This window comes from Ambystoma mexicanum, chromosome 1q (assembly GCF_040938575.1).
Source record: "Ambystoma mexicanum isolate Mex_15411 chromosome 1q, UKY_AmexF1_1, whole genome shotgun sequence".
Classification (NCBI taxonomy): Eukaryota; Metazoa; Chordata; class Amphibia; order Caudata; family Ambystomatidae; genus Ambystoma; species Ambystoma mexicanum.
In genome coordinates, this window is record NC_090922.1 from 291,972,852 (window position 1) to 291,998,610 (window position 25,759).

General features: G+C 48.3%; 1 protein-coding gene across 1 annotated transcript in view; it reads right to left on the minus strand.

The window, feature by feature from the left end:
• Nucleotides 1-25,759, minus strand: part of MLYCD (malonyl-CoA decarboxylase) — an 837,083-nt gene that overhangs the window by 323,701 nt on the left and 487,623 nt on the right. Inside the window, exon 4 of the mRNA XM_069638670.1 lies at nt 13,733-13,882. Coding sequence (XP_069494771.1) covers nt 13,733-13,882 — 150 coding nt within the window. The remainder of the gene's footprint in view (nt 1-13,732; nt 13,883-25,759) is intronic.

Below are 25,759 nucleotides of genomic sequence, written 5' to 3' on the forward strand. Positions count from 1 at the left end.
GTCTCCCAGGGTTCAGAAGCGAAATGGCAACATGATTATAATACATAATGGCAACATAATGCATCCCTTTAATTAACGTGAATACTTGCATAACATCACTATCCCACTGCCTGAGTTTCCCACTCAAACACGTTTCTATTCAGCGCAACAAACGTAAAACTATCCTCATTGGTAACAATGTTATTGCTTTAAAAGCATCACTGTGCCATCGTGTCTCTCTCACAGAGTAAAGATTTCTTCCCAACAAACAATAACATACTGAAAACACAAACCATATTTTACAAAAAGTCGACACTTAACAAATAAACACAGCCAGACATTAACTGCCAGCCATGAGTATGTTTTAATTTCCTTAAATACAGCACTCCTGCAACCTACACAGAAGAGGGTACCTAATAAAATCAAACAACAACACATCACACTTAATTAAAATGAATATTCTTTCTGTCCTCTTGACAAGATCATTAACTTTGCTGCCAGGACTCTTTGAACACCCTCAGTTCACACCTACTCCCTCATACCGTCACCAGGCTGCATGGCGGACGATGCCAAACAGGTGCTATATTTAAATTTCTTCGGCTGGTTAAAAAAATCTATCCATGGTAAGGCACCACTGTATCTATCTTCCACTATTCAACTCTACAAGCCTTCTCGTAATCTCTGCTCTGCCTCTTCAACTACTGTTGTGGCTACTCAGCCTCCCTGTGCTTCCGCTCTCTCCCTCTTCTTGCTCCACTTGCATTGAATTCTTTTCCCTGGACATCCGAGCAACAGTCCACATGGATTTGTTCAAAACCAAACTAATAGCCTACCTCCTTGCCTCCGAGTTACCCTCTTAATATATCTCTCTCATCTGCCATCTAGCTAACATTTTCCCTTCATCTCTAACCTGCCCCGTTTCATGTTCACATCCCAAGCACAGATGGCCGTACCGCCTACCTGCACTTAAAAATATCCAATGTTGGTTGTTCTTAATCGATGTATGTCCACTTATGTATTGTCCTCTGTGACTGTTCTGTTTACTCCCCTCAACAACCTAACAGAATGTGCCTCACACTCACCCCATTGTAAGAGGCTGACTGCTTCCCATCAAATCTGATTTCTTATCTATTGTATGTTGTTTTGTGATCAAATGTTCCTCCCTGTATATAAATTAAAAAGACAAATAAATGAATAAAATTAATAAATAATCAACAGGAAACGGCTATCACTTTTTACATAAAGACTGACATCATGGCTAGCCAATATGTCAATGGAATGTGAAAGCTGATGGTTATAACAGATGCTGCTTCGACGTGCCCAATTAAAACCAATACATTTAATGTGATCGGTGATAAGACGGGCCAATTAAGCATTTCAAAGCACTGTATTCATCCTTAAATGCCATCAAAGAGTGCTACCCTACTACACAACATTCAATACCATTGCATTTGCCTCAAAGATGTCACTCAAGCGACACTGATTTTCCAAAACTAAAAATGAGACATGTTAATTTAACTTATTAGTGCCGTACTTACAACGTCAAGCGCAAACATAGGATCAAAGCAAAGCTTAACGGCAGCACTGATATTTAGTGACTAACATGCAGCAGTATCCTCTTGCCCAGACCATGAGAAATCCCAGTGCAAAGAATTACAGAAAAAGCATGAGAAGTTCAGCAATTACAGTAGCAGTGGTGGAGAGCAAACGCCAAAGACAGATGAAGGGTTATTTTTTCAGAGACAGAATCAAACGAGAAGTCAGTCCAGTACAAGCATTAATGCCTCTCGAGTTTCAGCACCACTTGTCCCTTTGGTCTAGAGATTTTGATTCAAGCCTCGCTCCAGTGTCACATTCCTCACTAGATCCTTTGTTCTTTGCTACATCCAAGGTGGAAGCATCATTACTTCAGGAAATTAAAAGTTAGAGAAGCTTGAAATTAGGTGGATGCAGACAGTCATCAAATAAGAAGGGTGTCAGGAAAAGAAAAGCAAAATAAAAAGTGCAATTATTTTGGTTTGCTTTTGTTTTAGGAGGATTGTTTATTTCCACATGGTAATTTTAAAGAAAAATGCAACACCAGTAGTTCCTGTAAACAGAGCAACAGCTAGCATCATATACTAAAACATAACTAAAAGAAGACTTGAACTACATTGGACCATATTCAATTGAGTATACATTTTATTCTGCCACTTGCAACACATCTCTTGGCAGTACTTGTATGGAATGGTGGGTGCAAATAAGTGGGTCACCAGACGCTTCTGCACTGCTGCACTTTGTGATCAAATGCAGGTATCGGCCCCTTCTCACCGAGGCTGAGACTCCCCCTGAGAGGCTAGGGAGGTGAGCCCACTCCACAAGACTCTCTGTAGGGGTCGAGGCAAGTGGGACCTCGCTGACAGAAACTCCCCCTTTGAGGACAAGGACTCCCGTTCCTGTGAGGAACTCCCTGAAGGAACTACCATAGCCGCATATATGGGACTGTCTTCCATGGAGAACTCTATGGAGGCTTCATGTTTGGCTGAAAGCAATGCAGAAGAAAATAAGGAAAATATCCCTTTAACTGGAGATGTGCATTTAACTGCGACAAGTCAGAGCAGAAGGAGAAGGGAGTCTGATACGCAGGGGAAGCCCTCTGACCTCATTACGCCTTGTGGAGGTGGAGTCAAGGTACATCTCGGAGCCTGCAAGTTTCGAAGCAGTAGAGCAGCAGATTGGAAGACGCCAGAAAAATTGTGTGCAGGACCACAAGGAAAGTCGTTCGAACCAAAAAGGGAAGGAGAAGGTACTTGGTAGTGGTGCAACCACACATGCAAAGTGGTGGGCATGAATATTCCCCGTCGTCAGGCTGGGAATCCTCGGTAAAGAAAAAACCAGTATCAGTTTCGTTTCTGATCTGTCTTTCGTAGTAATAACCAATCACTGGTCTCTGCGTCATACTGACCACAGCCAATGACTGCCCTCTACCTAAGCACCGCCTCTGGCAGCCATCTTCAGATTTGGAAGCACGTGAAGTGGCAGTATGACCAAGTGAAGAGCCGCAGATGGGTAGGCGGGAGGGTTCGCATGTGAATCCATGCCAGACCCATGCTGGAGAACAACAGTTACAGGTAAGTAACTTGTTCCTTCTCCAGCATGGGGTCTGGCATGGATTCACATGCTCATGAATAAAGAATACATAGCAGTACACACATGCACAACCACGGGAGGTGGCAAAGGCTCAACATTAAGCATTACATCAAACTCAACATTAAGCATCTTACCTCCTCACCAGGCTCACCTCAGGCGAACAGGTTGCGCAGCACTGCTTGGCCGACTCTGGACTCCTCCCTGGAATCCCGATCGACGCAGTAGAATTTCGTGAAGGTGTGCGTCGACCTCCACGTAGCAGCCCTGCATATGTCCAGCAGGGACACCAGAAAGGAACGCCGTGGTAGCTGCGATCGCTCTGGTGGAATGGGCTCTCGGACGGCCAGGCAGCGGTCGGTTTGTGAACCGATGACAGTACATGATACAGCCGGTGAGCCATCTGGAAATGGAAGCCTTCGAGAGAGCCTTCCCCTGATTGACAGGTCCAAAGTTCACAAAGAGTTGTGACGTCTTCCGAAAACACTTCGTGCGGTCCACGTAGAACTTCAGCGCTCTAGCCACATCCAGCGAGTGCAAAGTCCTCTCAGCCGGCGACGAAGGCGACGGGAAGAACACAGGCAACACCAAGGGTTCGTTGAGATGGAAGTCCGACGGTACCTTGGGCATGAAGGAGGGGTGCGTCCTGAGCACTACCCTCGTGTCGTGAAAAGTCAAGTACGGGGCCTTGCAGGAAAGGGCCTGGATCTCTCCCACCCGTCGTGCGGAGGTGATGGCCACAAGAAACGCTGTTTTCCACGACAGAAACTTCAACGGGGCCGAGTGCAGAGGCTCGAACGGAGGTCCCATGAGCTTGGTCAGCACCACGTTGAGCTCCCACGCCGGGGCCGGAGCCCTCACCGGCGGGAACGATCTGAACAGTCCCTTTATGAACTCTTTCACCAGACGATGAGACCACAAGGACGTCCGCCCCGTGGTTCTGGTGTATCGGGAGATCGCAGCAAGATGAATCTTGATGGACGCGTGTGCCAGTCCAGCTTTGGCCAGCGTCAGCAGGTACGGCAGTACCTGGGGAGCCGTAATCCGTAGAGGGTTAATCTTCTGTGCGTGGCACCAGACAGAGAACCTCTTCCATTTGTGTCCGTAGCATTTAAGAGTCGAGGACGCCCTGGCCTTTGCAAGAACCTCTCTGCAGTCGGCCGGTATGTCGTATCCTCCAAACTCTAGCGCTGCAGGAGCCAGGCCTGCAAGTTCAGCGATTTCGGGTCGTGGTGGAGGATGGCGCCTCCTTCCCTGGAGAGTAGATCCGCGTCCACCGGCAGCTTGATTGGCGGGGACGCTGACAAGTCCAGAAGGTCCGGGAACCATATCTGCCTCGGCCACGCAGGTGCGACGAGGATCATCCTGCACCGTGACCTCTTGAGCTGGTTGATGAGCCGGATTAGCAGTGGCAAAGGAGGGAACGCGTAGAGGAACAGGCCCTCCCAGGGGAACGAGAAAGCATCGCCCATGCTCCTCGCCTGGGGAAACCTGCTGGCGAACCTCCGGCACTTGGAGTTCGTCGCCGTCGCGAACAGGTCGATCTGGGGTGTGCCCCACCGTCGGAAGAGGCGATCCGCTAGATCCTGCCGTAGTTCCCACTCGTGACACGAGCGCAGCTCCCTGCTGAGTGAGTCGGCGATGGTGTTTTTTATCCCTGCCAGATGAAACGGCACCAGAAACATCCTTTGGGCGACGGCCCAATGCCACAGGTCCTGCGCCTCCTTGGACAGTGCTGGGGACCTGGTTCCGCCCTGTTTCCTGATGTAAAACATGGTGGTGGTGTTGTCGGTGAAGATCCTCACCACCTTGCCCTTGAGGGACGGAAGGAAGGACCTGAGGGCCCAGAACACTGCACGGAGCTCCAGGACGTTGATATGGAGGGACTTCTCCGTCGGGAGCCAAAGGCCTCTCGCGTGCAGATTTTCGGTGTGCGCTCCCCACCCTTCCAGGGAGGCATCCGTGGTCACTGTCTCCTGGTGGTCTGGGGTCTGGAAGTCCATGCCCGCCGTCAGATGCGCACGGGTGCCCCACCACCGGACCGCTCGGCGGAAACTCTCGTCGAGTGTGATCCTCTCCTCGAAGCCGCCCGTCGTTTGGATCCAGCGCGCGTCCAGGAACTCCTGCAACGGGCGCATCCGGAGCCTGCACATGGGAATGAGGTAGATGCAAGAAGACATCATTCCGAGGAGGGACTTGATGGATCTCACCTTGGCCGCGTCGGAAACCAACATCCGCTGTACCTTGCCCAGGATGGACCTGGTCCTTTCCTCCGACGGGGAGGCCAGAAGGGACACTGTGTCGAGCTTCGCTCCCAGAAACAGTGCGTTTTGCGCGGGTACCAGGTGGGACTTGGCGTAGTTCACGGAGAATCCCAGGTCCGTGAGAAATTGGACGGTCCTTGCCGTGTGCTCCACGGCGAGCTCCCTCATCTTGGCTCGGATGAGCCAGTCGTCCAGGTAGGGGTAGACGTGGATCCCCTCGCGGCGCAGCTGCGCCGCCACCGGTGCAAGGCACTTGGTGAATACCCTGGGTGCCGACCGTAGTCCGAAGGGGAGGGCTTTGAACTGGTAGTGACGCCCTTGGACCACAAACCTGAGGAATTTTCGGTGCCCCTTTAGGATGGGAATATGGAAGTAGGCATCCTCCAAATCCAACGACAGGAAGTCTCCTTCCTCCAGCTGACCCAGGACGTGCTGGAGGGTGACCATCCGGAACTTCTGCGCCTTGATGAACTTGTTCAGACGTCGCAGGTCTAGGATGGGGCGCCATCCTCCCGTCTTCTTCTTCACGAAGAAGTATCTCGAGTAAACTCCGGAGCCCCGAAGCCTCTTTGGGACGGGTTCGATGGCGCCCTTCCTGAGCATCGCCTTTACCTCCAGGAGAAGCTGAGGGACGTGAAGCTCTTTCCTGGCCACGGGGGGGACGCGCGGGCACCTTCTTTGAAACTCGAGCGCGTGGCCCCGGGCTAAGGCGTCCAGCACCCAACGGTCGGTGGAGATGGACTCCCACACGCTGACGAAGCTCGCCAGCCGGCCTCCCACCGGGGTGCTTCGGTGGGGGCCCGACCCCACGGCCGGTTCATTCCTGTTTCGACGAGGCTTTGCCGCCTTGACCTCCTTGGCGGGGTCCGCCAGACTTGCCTCGTCCTCTGTAGGCCTCCTGAGACGACGAGCGGGCCGCTTGACGGTAGGTGGAGAAACCGCCGCCGGAACCTTTGGAGGCGCCCTTGCCTCCGCTGCTCCGAAAGGGCGTCCGTCGTTGCTGCAGAACCCCAAGGGCCCGGGCCGTCTCAGTGTCCGCCTTAATGGCCTGAAGGGAATCGTCCACTGTTTTCCCAAACAGGTTGTTCCCATCGAACGGCATGTCCAGGACTCTGGTCTGTACGTCTTGACGGAAGTCCGTAGCCTTGAGCCATCCACGCCGCCTAAGGCACACGGCGTTGCCCAACTGGCGAAACCCAGTGTCGGCGATGTCCGTCGCAATAGTGATGGCGTGGTCCGACGCCACCTCACCTTCCTGTAGGATCTCCAGGGCATCCGCCCTCTTGTCGTCCGGTAGGAAGTCCAGCAGGGGAGCCAGTTTGTACCATAGCTCCCTGTCGTAGCGGGCCACGATAGCCAAGGCGTTGGCCGCTTTAATCGTCGTCGCTGCAGACGAGATGACCCTGCGTCCTATAGCGTCCAATTTCTTTCCCTCGCCGTCCGGTGGGGAAGTCGATGTGGAGGCCGCACCCCCCCCGCTTTCTTCCTGGCCGCCGCGGAGACGACGGAGTCCGGGGTAGGCTGCGCCCGGAGGCACAGGGGGGCCGCGTCCGGGACCCGGTACTTCTTCTCGTACCGGTCTCTTCTAGCTGGCGTCGTGGAAGGGTTCTTGAGGAGGGCGAGGCCCTGATCCCAAATGTCGTCCAGGAGAGGCACCGCGAGGACCGTCTTCCTCTTGGCCTCGCGCCGTTGATAAAGGAATCCTTCCTTTTTCTTCTCCTCAGGGCAGAGTTGGAAAAGCTCGGATGCCCTGGCGATCATGGAGTGGAACGATCCAATCTCGTCGGGCGGAGAAGCCCTGGTGGGAGGTGACGACGGTAGATCCTCGTCGTATACCTCGTCGTCCGTACCCGTCGCTGCCGTGTCAGTCCCCGTATCATCCCCTCGGGTGGACGGGGAGGAGGGCTGGACGGGGCGCGACGGCTGAAAAGGAGGTGGAGGGTGAATCCTTCTTTTCTTGGGCAGGGGAACACCAGAAGGTCCCGGTTCAGGATCCCCCGACGGGAGAGGTTCCTCCGTCGGCAACGGTAGTCTCGTCCTTATCTCTGAGCATAAGGACTGTATAGCCAACAAAATGGCCGCCGAGTTGTCTTGCGGCGCTGGCAGAGGGGAATCCGACGGGCGATCAGGGGCCCCGTCGGCACCCTCGACGATGTCGTCACCTGCGTCGGGATCCATCCCGACGGGCTGGTCTTCTTCCACGCCAAGGCCGTGGCTTAAGACCTCGATCAGCTCTTCCTCCGAGGTTGAAGCCGAATCTACGACGACGCCCTGCCCCCCCTTTTTCTTCCCCGCCGGGGATTTCACGGGGGTCCTATCGATGGGCACAAAAGAGGACTCCCTCCGAGGTGGCAGGGAGACTCTGAGCCCCGAGGTCACCACCACTGGTGTAGCCTCCACAGGCTGAGCCAGGGCCGCCGCAACAGTATCGATAGAGGGCTTGGCCGGATGGATTAAGGCCTTCACCACCTTAGGTGCGCTCACCGCCTTATCCTTGAGGGGGGGACACTGCCTCGCTCCCCCTCCGATGGGGCCTTCGAGCTCGACCGGGGCCTCTCCAGGAGCTTCGCCGGGTGCTCGCCCTTCCTCTTACCCGACCCAGAGCGTTGGCTCGTGGCTGAAGGTGCCGGGGAGGGTGCGCCCTGCCTGGCGCCCGTAGAGCCCGACCGTTCGGCGCTCCCGGTGCCAGCGGACTCGCGGTGCTTGGCCTTGTGTTGGACCCCCGTCGCCGGGGCGTCCTCAAAGGTCTTAGAAGACCGCTCGGATTTCTTCCTCTTCTTCTCGCCTGACGGGCTCTTACCTTCCAGCCAGTTGGCGAGACGTTGATGGCGGTCCTTCATGGTCCGCTCCGACATATTGCCGCAAAACGCACAGTCCTTCTCCACGTGCGTCTTTTCCTCATGTAAGCAGTAGAGACAAAAGGAGTGTTCGTCCTCCTTAAAGACGTTCTGCAGCTGGCATCCAGGGCAGACCCTGAACAGCTTTCCGGGCGTCGAGCTTCCCTTCTCCTGGGCCATGTCCGGGCCTGAGAAGCTTCTGGAGTCCTCCAAAAGCATAGCTCGACGAAATCTTCACCCTTGAGGGGCGCAGACGAATCCGACACGGGTCCCCGTTGATCGGATGGAGAGTCGGTGGAGCTTGAGGCTCTTTTGTCCGAAAAAAACAAAGTTTTTGAGAAAAAATGTGAAAAAAATAGCACTAACGCTCGAGAGCAATCGCACGAGGATCCCAACACAAGAACGTGCGGTAAAAATCTGAAGATGGCTGCCAGAGGCGGTGCTTAGGTAGAGGGCAGTCATTGGCTGTGGTCAGTATGACGCAGAGACCAGTGATTGGTTATTACTACAAAAGACAGATCAGAAACGAAACTGATACTGGTTTTTTCTTTACCGAGGATTCCCAGCCTGACGACGGGAAATATTCATGAGCATGTGAATCCATGCCAGACCCCATGCTGGAGAAGAAGGTATGTGAACAACAAGTGATAAGCGAGTCATGTAAACAATACAGGTGGGGAACCAACAAAGGCTAGGAAATGAAACCCTGGGAAGAAGGGCAAGAACTCCATAAGTGTAAAGTTGAAGTGTGTGAGAAGGAAAAGCCTAAAACGTAGAGTGAGAAAGGATAGCTAAGGCTCACAATTGAAGAGGATACAAGAACCCGAAGTTCCATAGAGAGTACAATTGACAAAGGCTAAAGGAAACAGAATTAAGTAGAGATCATTTGCAGAAGCATAAACAGAAAAATTGTGAAGAGCGTGTATGTGATAACAAGAAGAGGAGACAGGATTGTAGGGAAAACTACTAGAGATAGAGGGCCACAGAAACGTTAAGAACCAAAAGTTGTCTTCAAAAACAACAAGACCTAATAAGACAGACTATCATAATGGACTTTTCTAAGAAATACATACTATAACAAGAAACGTGGATAAAGAGAAGACCAAGGGAAGAAGAGGCATTCACTAGTTTCTTTACAGAGGTATGGTATTCCCCATAGTCATAGGAAGAGATAGGCCTTATTCTTTTAGTTTAATAAAGAGAGTGCAAAAATGTCCTCAAAGTGTCCGACTCCTTCTTCTGGCCCACCACACCTTCCAAGGCTGACAGTTTACCTATCAGAAGGTCTGCAATGGGTCAGATGCATAGAGCTGTTTCCATGAAGTTTGACTTCCTTGGGAAAAGAAATAGTAAACGTCTCATGCGTAAGTTGACACAAAATGGCTTGCGCTGGAATTGAACACACATTGGCACACAGAAGGCTCATCTTTCTGCAGAGACACACAGTGACATACTTTATAAAAACAGGGCACGTGAGAAAGGGTAAAGTTTCTAGCACACTACATCTTTCTAACTGTAGTATATCTTTGGTAGAGGACTATGTTTCTGAACGTTCACTCAAAGCAGAAAGGACCCAAAAAGTAACAAATTTGTAAAACTGCAACTTCACATGTCACATATCAATTATGTGCACATATCACACATACCACACGTGCCCTTTCCTTTATAGTGGAGTAAACCACCAAATGCCTAATATCAATAGACAAGCCATGGCTTTCCCAATCCTCGTTTTTAAAATAACTCTGGTGCAACTAAACAGATACAAAATAAAGTGGCTGAAGGCACACTTGGCAGGCAAGACATTTATATTACATCAGTAACACTTTTACAACTGAGATTCATTTTCAGAAGACTGCTTAGCAAGAACAATGGCAGGCCTAGAGTTTGAGGTCACTGCTTAATACAGCTAGCTCAAAGGAACCCTTTGAGGATGTGGTTTAGGCAGCGAGGAGCAGGTACTGGGTGGGAATGGGCATGGGCAGACAAGCTGCGCCTCCCTCCTACCTGTACTCCAATGCAATAGTTTGGGCGTATAAATGCCACTTAAGCTATGCCTAGAAGCCAAATCTAAAAGCCAATGGTTTTGTTTAACCTCCACTGCGGAAACATTTATGTGCTCTCTGAAACCAATCAGAGTTTCTTTTCCTGAGAAGGAGAGAGCTGTGGTTGAAGTCTTATGTGGCTCCTGCTTTTGGGATACCTGGAATTGCTGAAAGAATTTAAATACAAGGAGCAGTTTACACAGATGTCAGCATATTCTATAAAGCTACTATAGCTCTACCAGACATCATGGGGAGGTTCAGAATAATGAGACCAAACGCGCTGAGAAGAACAAAAGATAAAACTAAAAAACATTACCCAAAAGCATTCATTTCCCCAACTCTACATCCCTGAGATACAAGTGCCCCTAGGCCAATTCAGATACCATACAATTTGAATCAATTTACGATGGCAATATAAAGGAAAGGGGAGCACTGTAGACAACCCCAGCTCTGGAGATCTAGGAGGGGAAGTATCATGACTCAAGGGAGGAATTCCCACATGCTACGCAAACAGAGTAGTATTTTGTTCCCTTACCTACGTTCCTGGCGGTTACCATGGCACCTATACCAATGCCATGTGCGTACAAGACGTAGGCCGACTACTGCGTTTCCATTCCGCAAGACGCCATGTGTTGCCATGGTTACCTGACGCACGCTGGTACGTCAGTACCAAACCCGGCATGGATAAAGGGACAGTGTTTCCATGCTTCTAGTTGAAGTAAGTACTTGGCGTTCGAACCTCCAACATTCTCCTGTGTTTTGATTCTACTGAACCTGCTTCTGTAACCTTGACCTCTCCATTTAGATTATGCTTTGGTACCATTTTGTGCTGACTTCCTGGCTAATGAACCTTGCTTCTGCTTCATCGACCTCCCTTTTCAGATTACCCTATGGTACAGCCTTTCTTGACTTCTTGGCTAACAAACCTTGCTTCTGCTCTATGGATTGCCTTTTGGATTACCCTTTCTCCCTTGCTCCTGGAGAGCGAGAGTGTATAGGTGGTGTCAACCCCTCCCCCCTCAACTGAATATAGATAACATGATAGGCAGATCAAATAGTTCCATCTTTGAAGGAATCAGGATTAGATTGCTTTTATTTAAGGTAAAAAGTGCACATGGCACTGCGCATATTTGGGTTGGAATGGCCCAGAAAATGAAGGGTGCTTTAAATATCACACACACACCTTAAGTGTATAAAGATAAATAGAAAATAGCTCCCTGAAGAATAAATACAGAGTCAGACAAAAATATATTTCAAAATGGATACTCGGGTACAAAATGGTTTCCGGGCCTACGCCAGGTGTGAGGGACTATGAATGATGCCAAAACTTTTTAGACAAGCAACAGAGGCTGATACATTGGAGATAGTCTTTGGCAGCAGCTTGCAGTGAAGTAATAAGGTTTGTGAAAATTGGCAGGAATGCCAGACAAGACTGTGATGAAGCCAGATAAGTAAGGAAAGCTTAGATACATTTATTATTTGAAGAGGTCACAATGTGTGTCATGCAGACTATTCTGAGAGACCAGCTGTATTATTTTGGCAGCCATAAAATCTGCTTTAGGGGAGTAAAAGCACTAACTAACTTGGAAATACCTCAGCAATCAGATAAAGATTAGATGTTGGTGCATCAAAATGTCCTTAGTAGGAGTTAAGCACTGAGATAGTTGTGTCCAGCCAAGTCTAAAGTAAGCATATCAGTGATCTATCAGAAGCATACCATGTTGAAGGTGGTCATTTGCATGAAAATGTTGCATCATTGTAAAAGAGTATAAACGCAGGTTAAAGGCAAAATGTCTTTGAGTGCATGTCTTGTTATTCCAACAAATATAGACCATGATGAAAAAACTCCCAGACGTCTAATTTTCTCTTGTCTCTCTCTAAGGAGTGTTCATAGAGGCCAGGTGCTTGCAGAGATGGGAATCAGAACCCATGGTTCAAGAGACTGCTTGATTACTGGACAAACTCTGTGCACTGGACTCTGGACGCTATGCACACTAACTGCCGTTAGTGCGTCTTCGTTCCAGCCGGAGGTAAGTCCTGTTAACCATACTAACATCCCTTTCCATATCGCATCTAGCTGTCTCCTCCTCCTACTTTCTTACAATCCCCTTCTCATCAGGATTCCTACTCTGCACACCTTAGGTAAGAGTCATTTAGCCTATCCTTTGGACTATGCTCCACATCTCTACCTGTTCTTTTTGACCTTAGAGTAAGAACGAGTATTGCCACCAGATGACTACTTAGGACTCGGATAAGCACCCAGCATTACACAGGTTAGTGTTGTCTTAAATTCAAAATTCTTTCTATTCTGCTTAATGATTGAAACTACAACCTTATCCTTATTTTTGCAGCCTGGCAGGTATACCTGGTGGAATTCTGCTCTTTCACCTGAACAGCTACTCTGTCCTCATTGAGGAGACCCCGTATATTTAATCTTGGGCTTTAGAGAAGAACAATCCACCAGGCCCACTTACCTTTCCGTGAGTACTGACAGGCAGACACAAACCCCATGTTTGATCTTATTTATTGGTTACTAGCAGAAGTACCCATTCTGTAGACAAACATGATAACACTCAATTGTTGAAAATGAAGTATCCTGTAGGTCACTGTTCCTTCTCCCCCTAGCATGGTGCAGTTCGTTGCGGTGCATTGTGAGGTAAATATCTTGGAAACCATGCATCCTTGACCTCAAGTTTTGTTCCTTCTGTCTGTACTGGTTGAGAAGCATTTTTTGTTTCCCTCCCCGGTGAACATGGTTTACGGCTTCATCGGCAGGCACCATCTCGCAGAAATCCTCTGGAAAAGTAATTTCACCTGGTGCAGTAAAAATGTGGAATCTTCTCAAATGCTACCTGCCTTCATCTTTGCCTCTCAGGTCCATTCGCCCCTCATACATTTTTGGTTTCCCTCCCCGATGAACATGGTTTAAGGCTTCGTCGGCAGGCCACAAACAAATTTGAACTTTTGCTAAAATCCGGGGAAAGGGGTGGGGTGTCCAAATGTCATATAGCCAATAATGTCAGAAGGGTCCCAACATGTAACTATACAATTTTGGTGCACAATGAAGATATGTGTGGAATTGTATAAGGAACAACGCTTTGCCAAGTCGCAAATTCACAAATCGCGCCACAGACAAATTTTGACCTTTATATATAGAGATTGTTAGAGCATTTATGCAAGACATAAAATGTTTTGCCAAAGCCTTTGAGATGGGGTGGGAGGGAGGAGGGGAAGTGAAACACCATTATTAACAACAAAGGTGGAGACTAAAGAAACAGTTTAGAAGTTAACCAGGAGAAATGGTTCTTGGGTGGGTACAGAAGGCAGGCTAAATTGAGGCATATCAGAGATGGAGAGAGAGACAGTATTAGTTACTTATTTGATATGTTTACACCACATCCATCAAAAAACAAGACTATTTGGCATATGTACCGATTCATATCTTATGGCAATAGTGTTTTGTACAAGGCACTGTTTAACCTACCTTTAACTGCTTAACAACGCGTTTGATCAGGTAATTTCCCAATTCCACTCCCTGCAGGCCCTGTTGAGCCAAGCTTATAGAGTAGAAGATGGCTGCTGTAATCTTGTCCACATCTTCGACATCTAAAGTAGAGACTTCCTTCACTATGGCCTGAACAGAATAAAAAGAACAGTCAATGGAAACGTTCAATTAATTACAAACCTTCAAACATCCGAGGTCCATAATGAGCGCTTTGTCAACAAGGTTTGCAATACCACAGAAAAGGCCTTGTCCATAAAGAACGAACCTAAGAGAAGCAACAAAGGATTGTACAGTGCACAAGAATTGCAGCCATTCAGTCTGTCGGTTTATGTTACGAACGTGTTCCACCTGTTTCCAGCTGTATACTTAGTAGGTATGTAGAAAACTATTGTGGTCTTTGAAAGTCAAAAAGAAACTTACAACCAAGATATTTGAAAAAGGCTCTCGAAAAAACACTAATGAGATTAGCACATTTTGTGCATTTACTGAATATGTTCCATCCTCAGACACACTGTGAAATACCCGCACCATGCAAAGAAAAGTTACATGTAGAGAAGTCATGAAAAATGGGCGTGAGTCTTAGGCTTGCCACGATCTATGTGTATCACTTTACAAATGAGCAAGTAACACAGGAATGAGTATTCAGGTTTCAAAACGGTCATCAAGATATCGTCTGCAAAAAGGAATATTTCGTGAGAGGCCAGAGCGTAACATAGTTCCTAATATTTACAGCACCTCTGTGAAGCTATCAAGGCCAGAGGACTTCCTTCGTTTTTGGGATTTTAATTATGTTATGCTAGTTAGGTTCTTGGGAATTCTACAACCACTTGCATGGCCATTAAGTGCTATAGCGGATCTAAATGGAGGGGGGGGAGTGAGTAAGGTTAGAAAGGAGATAGGGGGATAACTTTGCTGTTGTGTTGATGCATGAAGACCAAAGTACCCTAAGTACCATGTGTTGAGAGCAAAGATGCATTTGTGTACGAAGGGGATCATCGTGTGCCTCTGGTGTGGCATGTAAGCTGGTTCTAGAGGTGTAGTATTATGATGTTTGATGTCTGTTGGGAGGGGTGTTAATTGGCATGACTGCGTGGCTTAGTTGGTAAGTACATTGTGTGTTAGAATATAAAATTCAGAGGGGCGTGGCTTGGCATTTTCACCGGCTTCACTTCGCTTTACAAGCTCACCGAACTAAGTACGGAGTGAGGAAGGCACGGTGTGCTGAATTTCAAAAATGCAGATCGCCTTCTTCCTTCTTTTACTCTCAACGGACTGACTCTGTGGGTGACTTTGGGAAAAGGAGGATGGCGGCCGCATCGTCCTGGAGCTTCTCTGTGGTTGCTCTCAGAGGAGCCATAGCGGAGGAGGGGATTATCGCTATCCACAAGCACCGGGCAGCACGAAGTGGAAAGAGCACCCGCCGCATCCAAGTAAGCTACTGAGCTGTTTATAGTATCATGGGTGCTTGGGGAACACAGAATGCAAAACTACCCAACAAGCATCAACCTTCACTGGCACTAAGAGCTGGCGCGAATTGGGGCTACAACGCTTTGGTCCGGTGCATTCAACATGCAAGGACTGTGCTTGTGGGCAGCGTGGGGGCAAAGCTTGCCACCACCGCAAGAAGCCTACAATCTTCAACAGTAGGGGAAATAAGCCCTGCCAGCTCGAGGCGCACCGTAACATGCAGAGGAGATCTCTCACCAGAGTTTCAGCCATTACCACCCCTGCACAACATTCCCGCTATAAATATAACAGGCCGGCCAAAGCAGTGGGTAGCTCTGATTTTCACGCCTAGTGCTGCTTAATCAACCTGAACTGCAGTGGGCCCAAGTGGACTCACAGACACGGAACTCCAGTTGACTGCACCCGTCCACCCAACTCCACGACTCTCGGGGGTGCTGGGGGACTAAGGCGCCCCAGGCTCCAGCAACACAACTGGACCAGGACGAAGCGCCCTCGGAAGCTTCATAGGGTTTCAGCCTGCAGAGGCCTTCAGCTCAACCATCGAAGGAAGAGTTGGGGCGGGTTGATCTCTCACTTAGATCAAATCCTCGTGGCTCTGAATTAGGGGCCCAGCACGGATGCCAAGGTTGAGGCTTTAGCCCCACATAGCCCCTAGCACCTTACTCCAACGACGCAAATCATATGCTGACGGTCTCCAAGCAGCTTGTTAAAGAAGTGAAAAGCCTGGACTACTGCTCACAGCCCAGAATTGGGCTCCTCATGAAGTGTAATACACAAAGGGGGTCTAACAAGGAAGCAGCGGATCCCAAAGTAAACAGGGTGAAAGATGGTGAAAGGGGGGAAAAACATTAAGCAAGTGGACATTTCCACATTAATGACCCAACCCAACTCCGAAACAGCAAAAAAGAGGGACCAAGTAGAATCAAAGCCTATGGTACCATCTGGGGCGTAACAAAATCAGACCTGCAGGATTTACTAGCAGCCATGACGAGGGAGTTCCAAAAGGGTACAGAGGAATTCATGAGCAAAATATCTACATTGGATAAGCTGGTGGCAGCATTTGAAGGCAGAACAGCCAATATCGAGAATAATCTTTGCAAACAATAATTTGAAACCGAGGAATATTAGACAGGATCGCTGCCCTTGAGGTTAGGTGCGAGGCGTTGGAATCTAAACAAGAGGCCCCAGAAAATCGATCAAGGCGAAACATACGCCTACAGGGAATCCCCACCTCGGTCGCTGACGCTGACCTGAAGAGCTACACGAAGGATCTATTTAGATTTAGAATCACGCTACCAGATGATGCCGTGCTTGAAATAGACACAAGTCCACCGTCCAAGAGCCCGGCAAACTTTCTCTGCTCCTCCGGATGTCCTAGCAAGAATTCATTTTTTCAAGGTGAAGGAGGAAATAATGCGAGAATCCAAGAACTCCAAGCGCATTCAATTCAGGGGGGCGACCATACTGTTATTCCAGAATCTGTCGAACGCCACTCTCCAAAAACGAAAGGTGCTTAAACATCTTACTGAATGGTTGAGAAAAAAGAAGGTTCCTTACTGCTGGGGCTTCCTGACCTCCCGAAATTTAATCTGGGGAGGAAATCCATAACAAATACACTCAGTAAAAGAAGCAGAGAAGTTCCTGGTAATGGAAGCGGACAGTGGAGACTCAGAGAGAGAATCAGCATCCCAGGATTCGGTGGAGAAAACATCTACGAGCACCTGGACAAGAGTGAACAGAAGACGCCACATTTGTGGCCCTCCCCAGAAAAACAACAAGAGTCTGGACTGAAGGGGGCACTATAACTGCAATTGCTGAGCTGGATCCCTTGGGGCTTACCATGGGACAGAAACCGCTGGAAGGCAGCTAGAAGTAAGAAAGCTGGCAGACGTCCTTCCCTGCGGGGGTGGCACCCAGGGTGACTGCCTTTCCTGTTATTAAAAGCGGTGTGAAGCCATCTCAGTCCCAGTTCTGGGACCCAGAGGTTGAAATAATGGTAAATATTGAGCCAGCAACCTGGGTAAATTCCTTCCCTGCATTATGAAGTTATGCCGTTTAGTTTGCATCAGGCCCTGTTGGCCTTCAGTTGTCGGTGGTGGGATTGAGCTGGATACCCCGTTGGTTGAGGCTGCTCCTGTCTTTCTGATTATAGGGGGGGTGGTGGAGGAGGGGAGGGTTTGGGGTTGAGCTATGGGGGAAATTTCATTCAGGATGACTCGGGAGATTGAGGGGAACAAAATATCAACACATGACAACCAATCAGACAGACAGGGTCGAAGCAAACATATCTCTGACACATGGGAGGGTATTCACGTAAACGCAATTAGAAGCATGCACACCAACGGGGATCATTGGGTCTAGTGGCGAACGTGAAATACGAATGCTGACATGGAATGTTCAAGGACTTAACTTCCCATGCAAAAGGAGATCAATAGAGCGGTGATTAGGCCAACTCTCATGTGACATCGTATGTCTACAGGAGACCCATTTGGTTCAGGCTGATGAACACCGAATGAAATTTAAGAGGTTCAAGAAATCCTACTTTGCCACTTCAGGCGGGAGAAAGGGGGGGGAGTGGCCATCCTACTCAGTGAAAACGTCAGTTTGACCCAAATTACAGTGAAAAGGGACCCCTGTGGCAGGTTTTTCCTGGTTAAGGGCCATTTCCTGGAACAGCCACTCACCATAGCAGCCATCTACTCCCCAAACAATGTGCAGGAGAGATTCCTGCTCGATTTAATCCCAATGATTTTAACATTTGCGGAGGCTCACCTCCTAATTGGGGTGGGGGATTCAATATAGTCCCAGACCCCCAAGTGGATAAAACGCTCCCCCCCACCAGAACAGATTTCTTCTGGGCACTGGGGCTTGCTAACTTCCTCAGGGAACCTCAGGGAAACAGAGACAATTGATATTTGGCGGCTAGCTAATACGGGCTCGGCTGACTTCATCTTCTACTCTAATGCTCACAAAGGCTTCTCTAGAATAGACTTGATCTTGAAGCTAGTAGTCCTATTCCCCTGCCTGGAGAAGGTACAAATTCACACAAGGCTTCTGTCAGACCGTGCACCGTCACGCCAAATCTGTGGATACAGGGCTCCCAAGCACCTCCCGAAAAATAATGGAAATTGCAAGACTCTACCCTACTAGATGTGGTAATAAAAAGAGAACTGGGAGAGTCCCTTGCCAACTATTTTAGTGAGAACACAACTAGCGAATCCCCCATTGCCATAATTTGGGATACCATGAAGCCAGAAATACGGGGGGTATTGATCAGTGCAATTGCAGAGCAAAGAAGGGTCACACGACTCCAGGGCAACAAACTTGAAGTGGAAGTCGCAGATCTTGAAGAAAGCTATAAAAACGACAAATGAGGAAACGGGAGAGGGGCCTTAAAAAAGCCAAGATAGCCCTAGAAATGCATTGGGCAGATATTTCAGCCAGGGCCTTGGCACATACAAAACAATACTATTACATGAATGGGAACAAAGCGACTTGCATCTTGGCATACAAACAAGGCCCACAATAGAAATAACATTTCAAAGCTTAAGGGGGATGATGGTATCATGTGATTTACTGAGTCAGAGAAAATAGAAATCATGATTGAGCACCACAGGGAAATTATGATGGAAGCCCCTAGTACTCCTGAAATCCAAATGCAGTACTTACATCTCAGTGGCACCTCTCCCCATGGGCCCACCTAGCCCCCCCTAGAGTTGCTGATCACAACAGAAGAAACCGGGGACGCAATTAAATTCCTGAAAAATTCAGCCCCGGGCCCTGATGGGCTCTCAGCCAAATTCTATAAGACATATTTGCATATCCTGGCCCTGAACCTCACAGCTCTATCCAACTTGTTTCTTACTTCAAAGACTATTACCCCATCAATGGGAGAATCACTAACCATTCTCACCCCCAAACCAGTAAAATCTCAGAGATGTGCTCCTCCTATAGGCCAATCACGTTGATGAAGAATGATGGAAAGATTTTCTCCAAGATTCTGGCTATAAGGTTGAGCAACAATTGATAGATCCATATCAGAAAGGCTTCATCCCTGGTAGGAGCAGCCACGATAATATTAGTCGCACAATTGACCTGATAGAATCTGCGGCCAGAAAGGCGGAGAAACTGGCAGTTATTTCGCTAGATGCCCATAAAGCATTTGAAGTACTGGATTGGGGATACATTAAGGAAACACTCTCTCACTTTGGGTTTTGCCCTAACTTTGTAGCTTGGGCAATGTCCAATTATCAGAATCCCTCCACACAATTAAGAATTAACGGGGCAAGATCAGATAAGATCCACGTAACAAGAGACACGTGTCAGGGATGCCCAATATCCCTGCTTATATTCGCCCTATCAATGGAACTGTTTGCCTGTAAACTGCGACAAAACCTGAAAATAAAGGGCCTTATGGTAGGTAAGCGGGAATATAAAACATCCATGTACACAGATCCTCCTTACAATCAGGCGAATAGACTAATCAATGGGGGCCCTATGGGAGGAAATCGCGGCCTTTGGGGAGGTCTCAGGGTTCCGGGTGAATTATGCTAAATCAGCCGCTCTTGCAGTTAACATCTCGCGCAAACAAGGAATCTCTCGCCCCAAACATCCCCATCCCTTGGGCAGACTCCTGTATTGGATACTTGGGAATGCAGATTCCCAAGAAATCTGAATAGATATAGCAACACAACTTTCCACCGCTTTTCAAGGAGCTGCATAAAGATCTGGAGCAGGGGGAAAAACAGGACATCTCTTGGCTAGAGAGGATAACCGTGGTAAAAATGAATATTGTCCCAAGGGCGATATATCACTGTACAGCCCTCCCAATACACATACCGAAAGGAGACCTAAAGAAATTGCAGAAAAGTATAATGACATTCATTAAGGGCAGGGAAGAAACCGCGTACCGCCAAGCAAATTATGCTCCGTTCCAGGGTCTTGGCGGGCCCTGGGGTCCCAGATGTGGCCAGATACCGCCGAGCTTCTCAGCTCTCCCACACATTTGCCTGGGAAATCACTGTAGACCAACCTTGCTTGAAGCAAATTGAGAAAGCATGGTGCTTGGGACCACTTTCCTCCCTCCCATATATAGCACCCACTCGGAGTCTGGCAAACTCGGGCCTCCTCATGGCCACAAAAAATACAGTCCTGAACTGGAGACACATGGTGCGGAAATGGGGTTGCGCGAGCAGGTTTGGTCCTTTTACACCGATTTGGAGTAATCCAGATTTTACCCCGGGTATCCCCCAATAGCTTCGCAGCCTGGGGGGTGGAAGGCCTGAGGAGAATTGGTGATTTTTTGCATAATGGAATCCCTCTCACATTCATAGAATGTAAGGAAAAAAAATGTAATATCCCAGAATCCGAGCATTTCCATTATGCACAACTAAGGCACTGGCTATGACAAAGTGTGATTAAAGGAAAAGGAGGGAGCGAACCTACCACGCTGGAAAGGACCCTGACCACATCCGCTCCCAGGGGTAAAATCTCCACTCTATACCGATTGCTGGATAAAACAGATCCTTCAAGGAAGGAGAAATACATGCTCAGTTGGGAAAAAGACCTGGGGCGCACACTAGAAATAGAAGACTTGAACAGAATATGGGAAAGACTATATGGCAGTACCAAATGTATTACAAACAGAGAAGGGGGATACAAAGTATGCTACCAGTTCTATGTTATACCTGAACTGCTCAGCAAAAGTAATCCTGCTATACCCTCCGGCTGTTGGAGGGGATGTGCAGACACTGGTACCGTTTCATCTGCTATGGGACTGCCCAAAAGCTAGAGAATTCTGGCGAGTACCGTTGGGGCAAATTAAGCTGATTACAGGATTGCAGATCCCATGGGACCCAGGCATAGTATTACTGGGGGACACCAAGGAGGGTGCATTCCCGTTAACAGGACAGATAGCTAAATTAATAACCCAACTCCTTACTGCTGCTAAGATCTCTATAGCTCGGTTATGGAAACACCCTGAAGGCCCGTCGTTGCCTATTTGGTGGACAAAAAGTTGGGACATTGTGGTGTCAGAGAAAATCACTGCTATGTGCTTCAGAATCTCACAAGCTTTCAGAACACTTGGGCACCCTTCATGGAATACGTAGAGAAACACCCAGCCCTGACTCGACGTCCCCCCCATGACCCATTGGCTTACATAGACCCTAAAACTGTAAGGAGCAATAGAGCCTCACATAATCTCTCACACTAGCAGCAAGTCAGCTCACCTCAGATGGGAAAGACTCTGGAAATACTGTAATGTTTCCCTGTGAAGTTAAGACCTTGTGGTAACCTGCTCTCATGTGATGTTGATGTTGTATGTTTTCCTGAAAACACCTAATAAAATGCTTTGTTGAATAAAAAAAAAAGAATATATAATTCAAACGTGTGTGGGATCAGAGACCACCATGGACACAAAAAACAGAAACCACATACAAGATAATAACATGGCATGGCAAGGCATCAAAGTCCTAAAGCATTATAAGTCATAGGAGCACATGAAAATGGCCTTTACAACTGGGCTGCCCTTCTGCGCTTCTACCATTGGCTTCTTACATGTTTGCAGTCTGTGCCACAATGCAATAGGAATTAGCAAATGAGAATAGGGATGGTAAACAAAACAAAAAAGTGGAGACATTTTTTCTGAAAGGACAGACGCCAGGAATATGATTCTAGGAGGCAAGAATCTCTAGCCCAGGGAAACGAGGGGTGGGGGGGAAATGGAGGTTGCTGAGGGTGTTAGAGTCAGGAAAAGGAAACTCCTAGTGAAATTGTGATGTTGCAAGGAAGAATCACTGAGGAGAAAACACCTTTTAAAAGTAAGCGGGTGTACTGCTTACACTGTTCTGAACTGAGGAAGCCCTTCCTATAAATCTCGAAATGATGATCGAATAAGGATTAACACAAGGTGCTTATGTATGTAACTAACTTCAGACTTGTATGCTCTGGGAGGGACTGGAGAGAAATAATCCTAAACCAAGAAAATGCTATCACTACACGGAAATTCTCCTGTAACTGCAGAGCCAATTGGAATACTAATTGGCTACTGGAAGTGGGAAGCTAATGCGTTCACCTACTACAAACTTGCAGATGAAAAAACTACCTGGCAAACAAAACCAGTGTGTACAGATTTAATTATCTCGGGTACATTTGTGAGGCGCCAAGACTTGTGACTGAACACGCAGGTCATGAGGAAAAGTTTGTCATAAAAACGAGTAAATGTACACAGTAAACACAACCCGCAACACAAGCGCTTCTGGCAACCATAAAAGCTTTCAAAACACCAAGGTACTTGCGGTTATGCGGAGGTAGGAGCGAAAACACACAGAGTCGATTTTCTCTCAGAACACCTCACTAACGCCAAATGCCGAGGATAGACAGGATGGGCAGGAGACTGGGCACCGAGGCAAATGAAAAGGAATTAAATAACAGAAACAGTGGATAAACTACGGCGGAGACTAAGGACAGGATCAGGGAATTCTTCCGACTGAAAATCCGGACCGCAGTAAGCATCACTGTGAAGGCAAAGACGCGAAGCACGGAACGAACAGGGGGAGGGGCTTAAATACTATGGAAGCTGCTGCAACTAGACCGCTGTCTCATATTAAGGGGCATGCTCAGACAGCCATGTTACAAGATGAGGAAGTGTTTTTTAATTCAGCTAACCCACTATGTTCTGTCTACCCTTGGACCAGGAATTGTAGGCAACTAACCAGGAAACCTTGGAGATCTTTTTAAGAGGGAAACCCGTGGTCATGACATACCCGATGGCCCGTGGCGCTTTCGGGTGAACTCTTTCGCCGGGTGCAATGACTCGCTGCGTTTCGATTTTTTGGGTTTTTCACCCAGCGTATCAACTTCAGCTGTCTTTGAGGGGGTCGAGGCCGCTTTCTCGGAGATGCTTAGCATTTTCTTCCGGAATTACTCTCACTCAGCCTGAGAGCTGTGTTTTATGGGGAAGGAGACCCTTTCTGTGGAAACAGAAGATGACGAGGAAGGGGATCTTCGACGTCTCTTCTTTGGGTGTGTAGATCTCGACGAGTGGTGGGAGATCGAGACCTAGAATGGGAATGCTTTTGACGACGACTCAGCCGAAGAAACATTCGAGGTGGTTTTGACTGACTTACCTCTCCCGAGCTTCTCCTTGCGCTCCTTCAAGGCTTTCGCCGTCATGGACATGCAGTCCTCACACTCCGAACAATGGTGCTCGACTCCCAAGCACCACAAGCAGATCCTGTGAGGATCCGTTATTGACATTTTCTTTCGGCAGTCTCAACATTTTTTGAAGCCGGACAGCAGAGTCGTCGGTTCGGATGAAGAAGCCATTGAGAACGAGTTGGTTTTATCGAGTAAATATAAGAGGTTTATCTAACTGAACTGAGCAACGATATTCCGAGGCCCCACGAAGCCGGAAAAACGGAACTGAGCAACGGACGCCGCGCGTGGCTATTTACGGTGGCTGTCGAGGGACATCGACTCGGCGAACGTCGACGCGCAGCGCCCTCTACAGAGAAAACATTTCCGAGGCCAGCAAGCTGGAGGCGAATTATCAAAGATAAGGAATACGTCAGAGGACACAATCCCTTCGAAAGGGTTGAATTTGGAGATACTATTGAGGCGTCAGATGTCCATGCAGAATCTAATACTCCCATCTCGTTACGGGACTAGAACAACAGGGGAACACCACTGGCTGTTGGCAAGTTTGAGAACTCCTAAGTCCAACGTGTTTTGTACTTCGCGGTTGACTGCTTGTTTTCGGGCCTCTGAGATTCGGTAAGGTATTGTCCATACCGTGTGTTCTGGTTGAGTATGGAAACTTTGGTGGGTTTCATCTGTACATCCTTGTAAGATCAAAAATATGCAGCGAAAAGTCCAGAGGTGTTCAGCTAGTTGGTTCCTCTGTTGTTGAGTTAAGGTATGATAAGTAGGGTGTTCCACCATGCTTCCTCCGTCTCTGGGTGCATCTCCGGGACGTCTATTTCAGTGCTGACCATGGCTACTCTAGGGATGGGTTTGTACCATTGTTTTAGGAGGTTGACGCAATACGTTTGTATGTGAGGATTCCAGTCTTTTGTCAGACTCTGTACGTAACAGGGCATATCACCTGGTCTGCCATGTAGGGTGCCCCTCTACGAAGCCAACAATTTGTTCTCAGTGGTTGGTAATAGAACCATCACTGTATCGCTGGATTGAAAGGTCTGCAACCTAGACACCGTATTGTTGTGTTTCTTCTGTATTTTCTATGCTTGCTGTGGGTTGTTTAAGTGATGTCTTGGAGCTTCTCCACCCATTCAGCGAGACTCGGGGCGTATTCCATTAGCGATACTTTCTGGTGTGGTTGGGTTTCCCACTCCTCTTTTAGGATATCAAATAACGAGCGTGGACGTCGTCTGAACAACAGTTCAACCGGGGCAAAACTGGTAGAGGGTTGTGGGGTGTTTCGGAATGTCATACTGTTAGGGAAGATTTCCCTCAGGTGCAATGTTCCCTCCATTTGTGAACCCCCCAAACATTTTGCTTTTGTTTGGCTTACCTAACCTGTGTTACCAGTGGAGCACAGCCTTCAGCTGCACTCCACCGGGCTTTCGCTCATTTGTTATGGGGAAACTGACACGTCCTTCAGGCTGTCGGTACTGGGAAAATATGTTTCCCTTAGTCTTCGACTATGTTGCCATTTCTTGGTAACTTTTTATCTATGTGCCCAGTACCTTACAGTACCGCACATAGGGGTCCTTTTGTTTTATGGCCCTAGCCACACTCTAAGGATTTTTTGGTGCTTGTACAAGTATGAAAACTGATCCGCACTGGCTACCTGGACACCCTCTGATCTCGGGCCCAAGTCCCTCCCCTGCCATTGTCTCACACCTGCACTGCCCACCTGACAAACCCCACACACAGGGACTGTTCTGTATCCCTACAGTCCCCCTACCAGCCCCTGACACCTGCTGTCCGCACTTACCCTTTAACTTGCTACATGCTGGCCGCTACCCACTTATTGTTGTACTGCACTTGCAACATGCTGGCTGTTAGTTACATATTGTTATCATCTTGTACTGCACTCTCCCTGCCCCCTTCCCATGCACTTGCGTGATCTGAATGACACCTGGCCTAGTAGGATCATTGTCTGTCGTCCTCTCTCTGTTCCCCTCCCTTGCCTCGTCGCGCCTTGAAGTACTTGTGCATAGGCGCGTTATAAATGCCATATCATATATATCACCAATGTTTGTGTCCCTAGTCCCTACACTTAAGAGTTCCCACTTCCTATTTGCTACCTGCCCCTCGATTTTGGGGCAGCAGGCAGGGCGGGGGGTGCTTATCCCCTCTGCCCTGTTATGCCTTGGCACTATTAGCCCCATACGGGGCTGCGCCATGGGCTTTCATCAACCGAAAATCTATTTCCTTGACCATCAAACACCTGCAGTGAGAAGGGTATATATTTATGCATTAAACCTGTGATTGCCATTATTACCGCAGGCTACCGCAGTCCTGAGCAATGCCAATGACGTAACGATGGAAGGATGAAAGTCTGAGACAGTC